We start from the raw sequence: 11,940 nt of genomic DNA, 5'->3' as shown, positions 1-11,940 counted from the left end.
CAGGAGGTCAGGGAGAGAGAGATCTCTACTGAGAGGATCTCTGAAGTTGGAGCAGGATTTCAGAGAGAGAGAGATCTCTACTGAGAGGATCTCTGAAGTTGGAGCAGGATTTCAGAGAGAGAGAGAGAGAGAGAGATCTCTACTGAGAGGATCTCTGAAGTTGGAGCAGGATTTCAGAGAGAGAGAGAGAGAGATCTCTACTGAGAGGATCTCTGAAGTTGGAGCAGGATTTCAGAGAGAGAGAGATCTCTACTGAGAGGATCTCTGAAGTTGGAGCAGGATTTCAGAGAGAGAGAGAGAGAGATCTCTACTGAGAGGATCTCTGAAGTTGGAGCAGGATTTCAGAGAGAGATCTCTACTGAGAGGATATCTGAAGTTGGAGCAGGATTTCAGAGAGAGATCTCCACTGAGAGGATATCTGAAGTTGGAGCAGGATTTCAGAGAGAGAGAGAGAGATCTCTACTGAGAGGATTGGTGTAGTTGGAGCAGGATTTCAGAGAGAGAGAGAGAGATCTCTACTGAGAGGATTGGTGTAGTTGGAGCAGGAGGTCAGGGAGAGAGAGAGAGATCTCTACTGAGAGGATTGGTGTAGTTGGAGCAGGAGGTCAGGGAGAGAGAGAGAGATCTCTACTGAGAGGATTGGTGTAGTTGGAGCAGGAGGTCAGGGAGAGAGAGAGAGATCTCTACTGAGAGGATTGGTGTAGTTGGAGCAGGAGGTCAGGGAGAGAGATATGTACTTGTCTACTCTGTTATCTCGACTTAGTATGAACAAGTTTGTCCTTGTGCAGAATACAGAAAACATGCTGCGTTGCAATTCTAGTTTGGCAGCGGTGTGCGCAGACTGAAAACCCAGATCAGTGTGTCATTACACTTGAATGTAAATTGTGGTACTTTATATAACAATAAGGTGCTATTTATCCACTTCACAAAGTGGTTTCTCAACGGTAACCCTTTAAAGAAAGCAACCTCAGACACTTAGTTCTTCATACAAGATCACAAATTGTATTTTGGCAATAATTTTTTTTGAAACAAGTGCATATACACATTACAGTTAAATGATTTCAGTTGGATGCTTAAGTGTTTACAGAGAGAGAGGCTAGTCATCATCAGTCACATTCTACGTTTTGAAAAGGAACTGCTATCAGACAGGTCACGTCCCAAACAACCACCCTGTACCTTACATAAAGCACTAGTCTTGACCAGAGAGCCCTATGGGTTTCCCCTAGGGGTATCTGGTTCAAAAGTAGTGCATTGCATAGGGAATAGGGTACCATTTGAGATGTAAACTCAACAAAGAGGGACCAAGAAGAGTCCTATTTTATTATGATTACATACCTTCATCTTCAAAAATATACAAACACAATGTATTCCAAAAGAATCTAAAAACATTACAGTCATGTTTTACTGAAGAATACAGTAGTCCCTTCGGTTTGGGTCCACTATGTACACAGTCCATTAGTTTGCTTGGATGGTATGCAGTAGTCCCTTCGGTTTGGGTCCACTATGTACACAGTCCATTAGTTTGCTTGGATGGTATGCAGTAGTCCCTTCGGTTTGGGTCCACTATGTACACAGTCCATTAGTTTGCTTGGATGGTATGCAGTAGTCCCTTCGGTTTGGGTCCACTATGTACACAGTCCATTAGTTTGCTTGGATGGTATGCAGTAGTCCCTTCGGTTTGGGTCCACTATGTACACAGTCCATTAGTTTGCTTGGATGGTATGCAGTAGTCCCTTCGGTTTGGGTCCACTATGTACACAGTCCATTAGTTTGCTTGGATGGTATGCAGTAGTCCCTTCGGTTTGGGTCCACTATATACACAGTCCATTAGTTTGCTTGGATGGTATGCAGTAGTCCCTTCGGTTTGGGTCCACTATGTACACAGTCCATTAGTTTGCTTGGATGGTATGCAGTAGTCCCTTCGGTTTGGGTCCACTATATACACAGTCCATTAGTTTGCTTGGATGGTATGCAGTAGTCCCTTCGGTTTGGGTCCACTATGTACACAGTCCATTAGTTTGCTTGGATGGTATGCAGTAGTCCCTTCGGTTTGGGTCCACTATGTACACAGTCCATTAGTTTGCTTGGATGGTATGCAGTAGTCCCTTCGGTTTGGGTCCACTATAAACACAGTCCATTAGTTTGCTTGGATGGTATGCAGTAGTCCCTTCGGTTTGGGTCCACTATATACACAGTCCATTAGTTTGCTTGGATGGTATGCAGTAGTCCCTTCGGTTTGGGTCCACTATAAACACAGTCCATTAGTTTGCTTGGATGGTATGCAGTAGTCCCTTCGGTTTGGGTCCACTATAAACACAGTCCATTAGTTTGCTTGGATGGTATGCAGTAGTCCCTTCGGTTTGGGTCCACTATAAACACAGTCCATTAGTTTGCTTGGATGGTATGCAGTAGTCCCTTCGGTTTGGGTCCACTATAAACACAGTCCATTAGTTTGCTTGGATGGTATGCAGTAGTCCCTTCGGTTTGGGTCCACTATAAACACAGTCCATTAGTTTGCTTGGATGGTATGCAGTAGTCCCTTCGGTTTGGGTCCACTATAAACACAGTCCATTAGTTTGCTTGGATGGTATGCAGTAGTCCCTTCGGTTTGGGTCCACTATGTACACAGTCCATTAGTTTGCTTGGATGGTATGCAGTAGTCCCTTCGGTTTGGGTCCACTATGTACACAGTCCATTAGTTTGCTTGGATGGTATGCAGTAGTCCCTTCGGTTTGGGTCCACTATGTACACAGTCCATTAGTTTGCTTGGATGGTATGCAGTAGTCCCTTCGGTTTGGGTCCACTATGTACACAGTCCATTAGTTTGCTTGGATGGTATGCAGTAGTCCCTTCGGTTTGGGTCCACTATGTACACAGTCCATTAGTTTGCTTGGATGGTATGCAGTAGTCCCTTCGGTTTGGGTCCACTATATACACAGTCCATTAGTTTGCTTGGATGGTATGCAGTAGTCCCTTCGGTTTGGGTCCACTATGTACACAGTCCATTAGTTTGCTTGGATGGTATGCAGTAGTCCCTTCGGTTTGGGTCCACTATAAACACAGTCCATTAGTTTGCTTGGATGGTATGCAGTAGTCCCTTCGGTTTGGGTCCACTATAAACACAGTCCATTAGTTTGCTTGGATGGTATGCAGTAGTCCCTTCGGTTTGGGTCCACTATAAACACAGTCCATTAGTTTGCTTGGATGGTATGCAGTAGTCCCTTCGGTTTGGGTCCACTATAAACACAGTCCATTAGTTTGCTTGGATGGTATGCAGTAGTCCCTTCGGTTTGGGTCCACTATAAACACAGTCCATTAGTTTGCTTGGATGGTATGCAGTAGTCCCTTCGGTTTGGGTCCACTATAAACACAGTCCATTAGTTTGCTTGGATGGTATGCAGTAGTCCCTTCGGTTTGGGTCCACTATAAACACAGTCCATTAGTTTGCTTGGATGGTATGCAGTAGTCCCTTCGGTTTGGGTCCACTATGTACACAGTCCATTAGTTTGCTTGGATGGTATGCAGTAGTCCCTTCGGTTTGGGTCCACTATAAACACAGTCCATTAGTTTGCTTGGATGGTATGCAGTAGTCCCTTCGGTTTGGGTCCACTATAAACACAGTCCATTAGTTTGCTTGGATGGTATGCAGTAGTCCCTTCGGTTTGGGTCCACTATAAACACAGTCCATTAGTTTGCTTGGATGGTATGCAGTAGTCCCTTCGGTTTGGGTCCACTATATACACAGTCCATTAGTTTGCTTGGATGGTATGCAGTAGTCCCTTCGGTTTGGGTCCACTATAAACACAGTCCATTAGTTTGCTTGGATGGTATGCAGTAGGTATGTGGTATTTGTATATTTATATATTTGTATTTGAACCCCTCCCCCCACCCACAACAATCCCTCCCCCATCAAGTATCCCTCTCTTTTTTTACTTTGACGTCTCCTGCCAGGATGGTAGCGATTTCTCCCTGCATGAAAGCCCACGGTACGTTAGAGCCGACCAACGGGCACTTCTCCCCGCTGGGACAGTACACCTCCCCGGTGGCTCCTTGTTGTTTGATGCTCTGCCGCGAACACGGGAAGCAGAACTTGTGCGAGGGAACCGACGGACACTGAACAAAGTGAGTGTCCTCTAACCTCTCGTGACAGAGCGTGCAGCAGAGGGGTACGCTCCCGGGTACTGACGGGTCCGGAATGCTTTGAGGTCCGTGCCCTTGGTCCACGCCTCCTCCTGACACGTGAGTTGTCCCCGCGCCACCAGTACCATCTCTCCCCTGTCCAAGCCGCCGGTTCTGGTTCATGGAGGAGGGCGAGAGCGGGCTGCTGCTGTTGCGCCGCGTGGTGGAGTGGACCTGGTTCCCATCTTTGGGCGAGCTGTTCCCGCCACCACCGGCGTTGTCTGCCGCGAGGATCAGAGCCGCCATGGGGGACTGGCCGTTCTGCGCAGCTTCCGGTGGGGTGGTGCGTGAGTGGGGGGATATGGTATTGGTGGGGACGGAGGAGAAGCTTGGTGGTGGTCCCGGGGGCATTTTATGTCCGTCACGGTCAGATGGTGGACCCGGTAACCACTGCTGTCTGTCCTCTCCGCTATGCTTGGCGGCGGTTCCCTCTCTCTCTCCCTCCGGTTCCGGCGATGCTTTCCTCTTCATAGTCCGCGGGTGTTTTCCCCTGTCTGAAGGAAGGAAAGGGTTAAACGCGAAGAACGCTGAGTTAGAGACACAACATGCTGATCAATACTGAGAAGAAACACTTCCCTTGTTGCATAACGCAAAATAATACAAACAACAACATCATCTTATTCAGTAGTAGGAGTCATTCTTCTATGATTTAAAAAAATAAACAAATATTAACCCTTATTTAACCAGGGGAACCTAGATAAATAAAGGCACTCATATGCATGTTAAAATGGACTCATGGCTGAGTTTGTGTCATGAGACATGGAAATGTAATCGGTCTACTTCATTTGAATGGTAGTGCCTAAAGGGTGGACACGTGAAACACTTTCCATCGGCTGAAGCATATCAGGCGACGCACGACTTGTGTCATGACAAAATGCTAAATATATATATATATATAATATATCTCTAGGCTGTATGCAGGCTAGGTTACTGTACTGCTCCATTTAATGGAAAAACAACCACAGCCAGCCATCCAGTCAGCCAGCCAGTCAGCCATCCAGCCAGCCAGCCAGCCATCCAGTCAGCAATCCAGCCAGCCAGTCAGCCATCCAGTCAGACAGCAATCCAGCCAGTCAGCCAGCCAGCCAGCCAGTCAGTCAGTCAGTCAGCCATCCAGTCAGTCAGTCAGCCATCCAGTCAGCCAGCCAGCCATCCAGTCAGCCATCCAGCCAGCCATCCAGTCAGCAATCCAGCCAGCCAGCAATCCAGCCAGTCAGCCAGCCAGCTAGTCAGTCAGTCAGTCAGCCATCCAGCCAGCCAGCCAGCCATCCAGTCAGCAATCCAGCCAGCCAGTCAGCAATCCAGTCAGTCAGCAATCCAGCCAGTCAGCAATCCAGCCAGTCAGCCAGCCATCCAGTCAGTCAGCCAGCCATCCAGCCAGTCATCCAGCCATTCATCCATCCAGCCATCCAGCCAGTCAGTCAGCAATCCAGCCAGCCAGTCAGCCATCCAGTCAGTCAGCAATCCAGCCAGTCAGCCATCCAGTTAGCCAGTCAGCCATCCAGTTAGCCAGTCAGCCATCCAGCCATTCATCCATCCAGCCAGTCAGTCAGCCAGCCAGCCAGTCATCCAGCCATCCAGCCAGTCAGCCAGCCAGCCAGCCAGCCATCCATCCATCCAGCCATCCATCCAGTCAGTCAGCAATCCAGCCAGTCAGTCAGCCATCCAGCCAGTCATCCAGCCATTCATCCATCCAGCCATCCAGCCAGTCAGTCAGCAATCCAGCCAGCCAGTCAGCCATCCAGTCAGTCAGCAATCCAGCCAGTCAGCCATCCAGTTAGCCAGTCAGCCATCCAGCCATTCATCCATCCAGCCAGTCAGTCAGCCAGCCAGTCATCCAGTCAGCCAGCCAGCCAGCCAGCCAGCCAGCCAGCCATTCATCCATCCATCCAGTCAGTCAGCAATCCAGCCAGTCAGTCAGCCATCCAGCCAGTCATCCAGCCATTCATCCATCCATCCAGCCGGCCAGTACCAACCTGATTTAGAAGCTGCGGCGTTCTGTTGTTGCTCATAGCCCATCACCCTCTGTTGCATGGCGGCAGGATCCTTCTTGAACCGGTTGTCGAAGGTATGGAGAGCCATCAAGTCCCTGACCGTTTTCCCCTTGTTCATCCAGTCATCCGCCCTTTGTTTGTGGTTCTCTATCTCCGGCGTCAGGCTGTCCGGTCTGTGCTTATCCTTCTCGTGTTGCTCGATGCTGGAGAACGAGGCCGGGCGCTTACCGCCGTGCCCGTTGGGGCTACCAGCCATCAAACCTGACCCCGGGTGCCCCATCGGTCGGCCGTTAACGGCGTGCACGGAGGACATGTTCCCGTTCACCAAAGGCACTAGATTAGGAGGAACCGTGTTATTCCTGCGCGGGTTTGGGCTCTGCCGGTTAAGCTCTGGTGGATCGTCCGGTTTAGGAAATCCATTAGGTACCGGAATGCCGTTAGCCTGTCTCCCAGACTGGTACTCCGGCCCCAGCCGCGGAGGACGGTCCGATGTGGAGAGGGGGTAGCGGTCAAGGGGCTGAGGCGGTCGGGAACCGTTGTCTCCTCCAGAGCCGTGGTGATTAGCATGGATTTCTTTCCCCGAGAGCTGCTGCTGTTTAGCGGGCCCCGGAGATCTCCCCTCCTGTAAACCGTGAGCCCGCTTCAGCTGCCGGGCTGTCTCAATCACAAACTCGATCCGGTCCGCTCCTTCGTAGTTGACACATCCCCTGCAGATGGACTCGGTAAAATCCCAGATCATAGCCCAGGGCATGCGGGGCAGGTCGCATAAATAACAGGACTGCCTTCTTGAAGCAGCTACCGTCGCGGACGACATAGCTTCCCTTTCACCGAAAAACGGACGTTAAATCTCTCTCTAACCCAGGTCTCTGTGTGTGGATATCTCCTAGTCCTTTTTAGAAATCAGACACAGGTCCTTCCGTCTCTCAAAAAGAAAAATACGTCCTCTACTCCTCTCCGTCGGTCTCCTGACTATACCAACAAACAATTAAGTTACAAACAGAAATGCATGACAGCAGGGAGGATGTTTTTTTAGACTACTACGACTGACGCGTCCTCTATCTGTCTCTCTTACTGCCTCGCCTACAGCCTCCGCTCAGCCCAGTCCCGGTGTGGAGAGGTGACGTCACCGCCCGGGCACCGACAACATTCTATTTACTTCATTCTTCGACGGCAGCCCCCTCAGGCGCATGCTCAGTCACGCCAGGCTCCTTCGCCCCCATTTTTTATTTATTTGATTTAATCACTACTTGAACCTTTGCCAAGAAGGTTACAACCAACCAGCCACCGCCAGATCGGGGGTGGGAGAGACGGGAACAGTGTGATTGTTGCCTTCTGCTTCAAGTGAAAACGGAAATGATATCCACGATAAATATCCTCTTTCTAAAGAATATTCGAGTCGAAATATGCTGGATATTGTGGCAGAGAGGCCAGTGTGTTTTGTGCATTAGAGAAATGTCTAAAAGATACAATTCTGCACCCTGTTGAGGCTCTATTAGAACCTAACAGTGTGTTACAACACAACATTTTCTTCAATATCAACATGATTTGGATGATAAATATAATAGAAAAGGCTACTATTGGACTGTTGGAAATATTCGAAGGTGCATTTTTCACAATATATATATTTTTTAATGCGTTTGTAATGTCGTATAGGAAATCACCTTTCCCCGGTTACAGCAACTACAGCCAGACCCTTTCGATGCGTAAAATATTCCCTACATCCCGACTATTAGGCACAATCGTGCAGTAGTTGCAACAAAGTAACACGTCCACATTTCATCCCGTTGGCGGCCGCGTCATACCAAACCCGTAGCCCCGTCGTTACCGCAGCCTAATTCTGCTCATGAATATTCATGAGCATGCAAAAGAATGAAAGGGTTTCATTTTCGTCAGCTTTCAGTGTGCGAATTCATATTCTAACCGTTGATCTTCGTATAGGCTACAGTAAACAACAGGGCGGTGATCTCTGTGTCCTCTGCACAGCGTACAGGCTGTTCCAGTAAACGCTATACTGTAGATGTGGGGATTTCCAGACTTGTGAAATGGGACCATAACCGGATAGCCCACTTTATCCAAGTAGGTTATAAGAGGCACTGCAACATAACGTCACATCTGATGCATTTTGATGTTAAGTATTGGTAAGTGGGTGGGTAGGCTACGGAAATAAACTATTAATGAACCGTGAACTACACCAGTCACTCATTAAACCTAAATATTAAATATTATAATAATTTGCCTATTTCGAATATGTCTCAAAAGCTTATCACTGAATACACCCGTGTGTAAAAGTCAAAAACATGTGCATAAAAGGTTCTTAAAAGGACAATAAAGTTTAATGAATTCAAATGTAGAATTCCAGTGTTCTCCAGCAGTTGGAGAAGTGGGTGGCAGGAGGGGAGTAGTATTTTGTTTTGTCATTCCACCCGAGGCAGGGAGGCAGGGTTCATTCCACCCGAGGCAGGGAGGCAGGGTTCATTCCACCCGAGGCAGGGAGGCAGGGTTCATTCCACCCGAGGCAGGGAGGCAGGGTTCATTCCACCCGAGGCAGGGAGGCAGGGTTCATTCCACCCGAGGCAGGGAGGCAGGGTTCATTCCACCCGAGGCAGGGAGGCAGGGTTCATTCCACCCGAGGCAGGGAGGCAGGGTTCATTCCACCCGAGGCAGGGAGGCAGGGTTCATTCCACCCGAGGCAGGGAGGCAGGGTTCATTCCACCCGAGGCAGGGAGGCAGGGTTCATTCCACCCGAGGCAGGGAGGCAGGGTTCATTCCACCCGAGGCAGGGAGGCAGGGTTCATTCCACCCGAGGCAGGGAGGCAGGGTTCATTCCACCCGAGGCAGGGAGGCAGGGTTCATTCCACCCGAGGCAGGGAGGCAGGGTTCATTCCACCCGAGGCAGGGAGGCAGGGTTCATTCCACCCGAGGCAGGGTTGAATCCATTCCAACAGATGCAATACTGGAGGGTGAGGCAATAACGCAACTGACTGAAGCCTAGCAGCTGCCAACACAGTGTGTGTGTGTGTGTAGACAGGATATATTTGTGCCACCGTGACGTTCCAAAGAGGAACTAAGATGTTTAGTCACGTACCAACCTTACGCCTCGGCCCTACCTGCCAACCAATCCTCCTAGCGCCCCGCCTCAGTCCTACCCGCCAACCAATCCACCTTGCGCCCCGCCTCGGCTCTACCCGCCAACCAATCCGCCTTGCGCCCCGCCTCGGCCCTACCCGCCAACCAATCCGCCTTGCACCCCGCCTCGGCCCTACCCTCCAACCAATCCGCCTTGCGCCCCGCCTCGGTCCTACCCACCAACCAATCCGCCTTGCGCCCCGCCTCGGCCCTACCCTCCAACCAATCCGCCTTGCACCCCGCCTCGGCCCTACCCTCCAACCAATCCGCCTTGCGCCCCTCCTCGGTCCTACCCACCAACCAATCAGCCTTGCGCCCCGCCCCTCCCCGCCAACCAATCCGCCTTCCGCCCCAATCCGCCTTCCCTGCCCGCCAACCATCCGCCTATAGAGGACATTATGATGGTCTGTAGAGGACATTATGATGGTCTGTAGAGGACATTATGATGGTCTGTAGAGGACATTATGATGGTCTGACATTATAATGGTCTGTAGAGGACATTATGATGGTCTGTAGAGGACATTATGATGGTCTATAGAGGACATTATGATGGTCTGTAGAGGACATTATGATGGTCTGTAGAGGACATTATGATGGTCTGACATTATGATGGTCTGACATTATGATGCTCTGACATTATGATGGTCTGACATCATGATGGTCTGACATTATGATGGTCTGTAGAGGACATGATGATGGTCTATAGAGGACATGATGATGGTCTGTAGAGGACATTATGATGGTCTGTAGAGGACATTATGATGGTCTGTAGAGGACATTATGATGGTCTGTAGAGGACATTATGATGGTCTGTAGAGGACATTATGATGGTCTGTAGAGGGCATTATGATGTCTGTAGAGGACATTATGATGGTCTGTAGAGGACATTATGATGGTCTGTAGAGGACATTATGATGGTCTGTAGAGGGCATTATGATGGTCTGTAGAGGACATTATGATGGTCTGTAGAGGACATTATGATGGTCTGTAGAGGACATTATGATGGTCTGTAGAGGACATTATGATGGTCTGACATTATGATGGTCTGTAGAGGACATTATGATGGTCTGTAGAGGACATTATGATGGTCTGTAGAGGACATTATGATGGTCTGTAGAGGACATTATGATGGTCTGTAGAGGGCATTATGATGGTCTGTAGAGGACATTATGATGGTCTGTAGAGGACATTATGATGGTCTGACATTATGATGGTCTGTAGAGGACATTATGATGGTCTGTAGAGGACATTATGATGGTCTGTAGAGGACATTATGATGGTCTGTAGAGGACATTATGATGGTCTGACATTATGATGGTCTGTAGAGGACATTATGATGGTCTGACATTATGATGGTCTGACATTATGATGGTCTGTAGAGGACATTATGATGGTCTGACATTATGATGGTCTGACATTATGATGGTCTGTAGAGGACATTATGATGGTCTGTAGAGGACATTATGATGGTCTGTAGAGGACATTATGATGGTCTGACATTATGATGGTCTGTAGAGGACATTATGATGGTCTGTAGAGGACATTATGATGGTCTGACATTATGGTGGTCTGTAGAGGACATTATGAGGGTCTGTAGAGGACATTATGATGGTCTGACATTATGATGGTCTGTAGAGGACATTATGATGGTCTGTAGAGGACATTATGATGGTCTGTAGAGGACATTATGATGGTCTGTAGAGGACATTATGATGGTCTGACATTATGATGGTCTGTAGAGGACATTATGATGGTCTGACATTATGATGGTCTGACATTATGATGGTCTGTAGAGGACATTATGATGGTCTGTAGAGGACATTATGATGGTCTGTAGAGGACATTATGATGGTCTGTAGAGGACATTATGATGGTCTGACATAATGATGGTCTGTAGAGGACATTATGATGGTCTGTAGAGGACATTATGATGGTCTGACATTATGATGGTCTGTAGAGGACATTATGATGGTCTGACATTATGATGGTCTGTAGAGGACATTATGATGGTCTGACATTATGATGGTCTGACATTATGATGGTCTGTAGAGGACATTATGATGGTCTGACATTATGATGGTCTGACATTATGATGGTCTGTAGAGGACATTATGATGGTCTGTAGAGGACATTATGATGGTCTGTAGAGGACATTATGATGGTCTGTAGAGGACATTATGATGGTCTGTAGAGGACATTATGATGGTCTATAGAGGACATTATGATGGTCTGTAGAGGACATTATGATGGTCTGTAGAGGACATTATGATGGTCTGTAGAGGACATTATGATGGTCTGTAGAGGACATTATGATGGTCTGACATTATGATGGTCTGTAGAGGACATTATGATGGTCTGTAGAGGACATTATGATGGTCTGTAGAGGACATTATGATGGTCTGTAGAGGACATTATGATGGTCTGTAGAGGACATTATGATGGTCTGTAAAGGACATTATGATGGTCTGTAGAGGACATTATGATGGTCTGTAGAGGACATTATGATGGTCTGTAGAGGACATTATGATGGTCTGTAGAGGACATTATGATGGTCTGACATTATGATGGTCTGTAGAGGACATTATGATGGTCTGTAGAGGACATTATGATGGTCTGTAGAGGACATTATGATGGTCTGACA

The 11,940-nt window shown here is 48.3% G+C and overlaps 1 protein-coding gene across 1 annotated transcript; it reads right to left on the bottom strand.

Annotated features, from left to right (window-relative positions):
* Positions 1-979: 979 nt before the first annotated feature.
* LOC109886342 (interferon regulatory factor 2-binding protein 2-A-like) lies at positions 980-9,159 on the bottom strand. The gene is made up of 2 exons (XM_020478044.2): positions 6,156-9,159; positions 980-4,673 (listed from the first exon to the last, which is right to left on the bottom strand). The coding sequence occupies exons 1-2, from the start codon at positions 6,985-6,987 to the stop codon at positions 3,910-3,912; spliced, it is 1,596 nt and encodes a 531-aa protein (XP_020333633.1). The 5' UTR covers positions 6,988-9,159; the 3' UTR covers positions 980-3,909.
* Between the last annotated feature and the right edge of the window lie 2,781 nt (positions 9,160-11,940).

This window comes from Oncorhynchus kisutch, linkage group LG20, assembly GCF_002021735.2.
Source record: "Oncorhynchus kisutch isolate 150728-3 linkage group LG20, Okis_V2, whole genome shotgun sequence".
NCBI classification, from domain to species: domain Eukaryota; kingdom Metazoa; phylum Chordata; class Actinopteri; order Salmoniformes; family Salmonidae; genus Oncorhynchus; species Oncorhynchus kisutch.
Note: the sequence above shows the minus strand (reverse complement) of the source record. Positions and strands in the feature narration are given on the sequence as shown.

Coding starts and splice junctions, on each gene's coding strand:
- LOC109886342 (XM_020478044.2), bottom strand. CDS start 6,987: ATGTCGTCCGCGACGGTAGCTGCTTCAAGAAGGCAGTCCTGTTATTTA. Junction 4,674..6,155: donor CGCCGCAGCTTCTAAATCAG/GTTGGTACTGGC, acceptor TCCTTCCTTCAG/ACAGGGGAAAACACCCGCGG.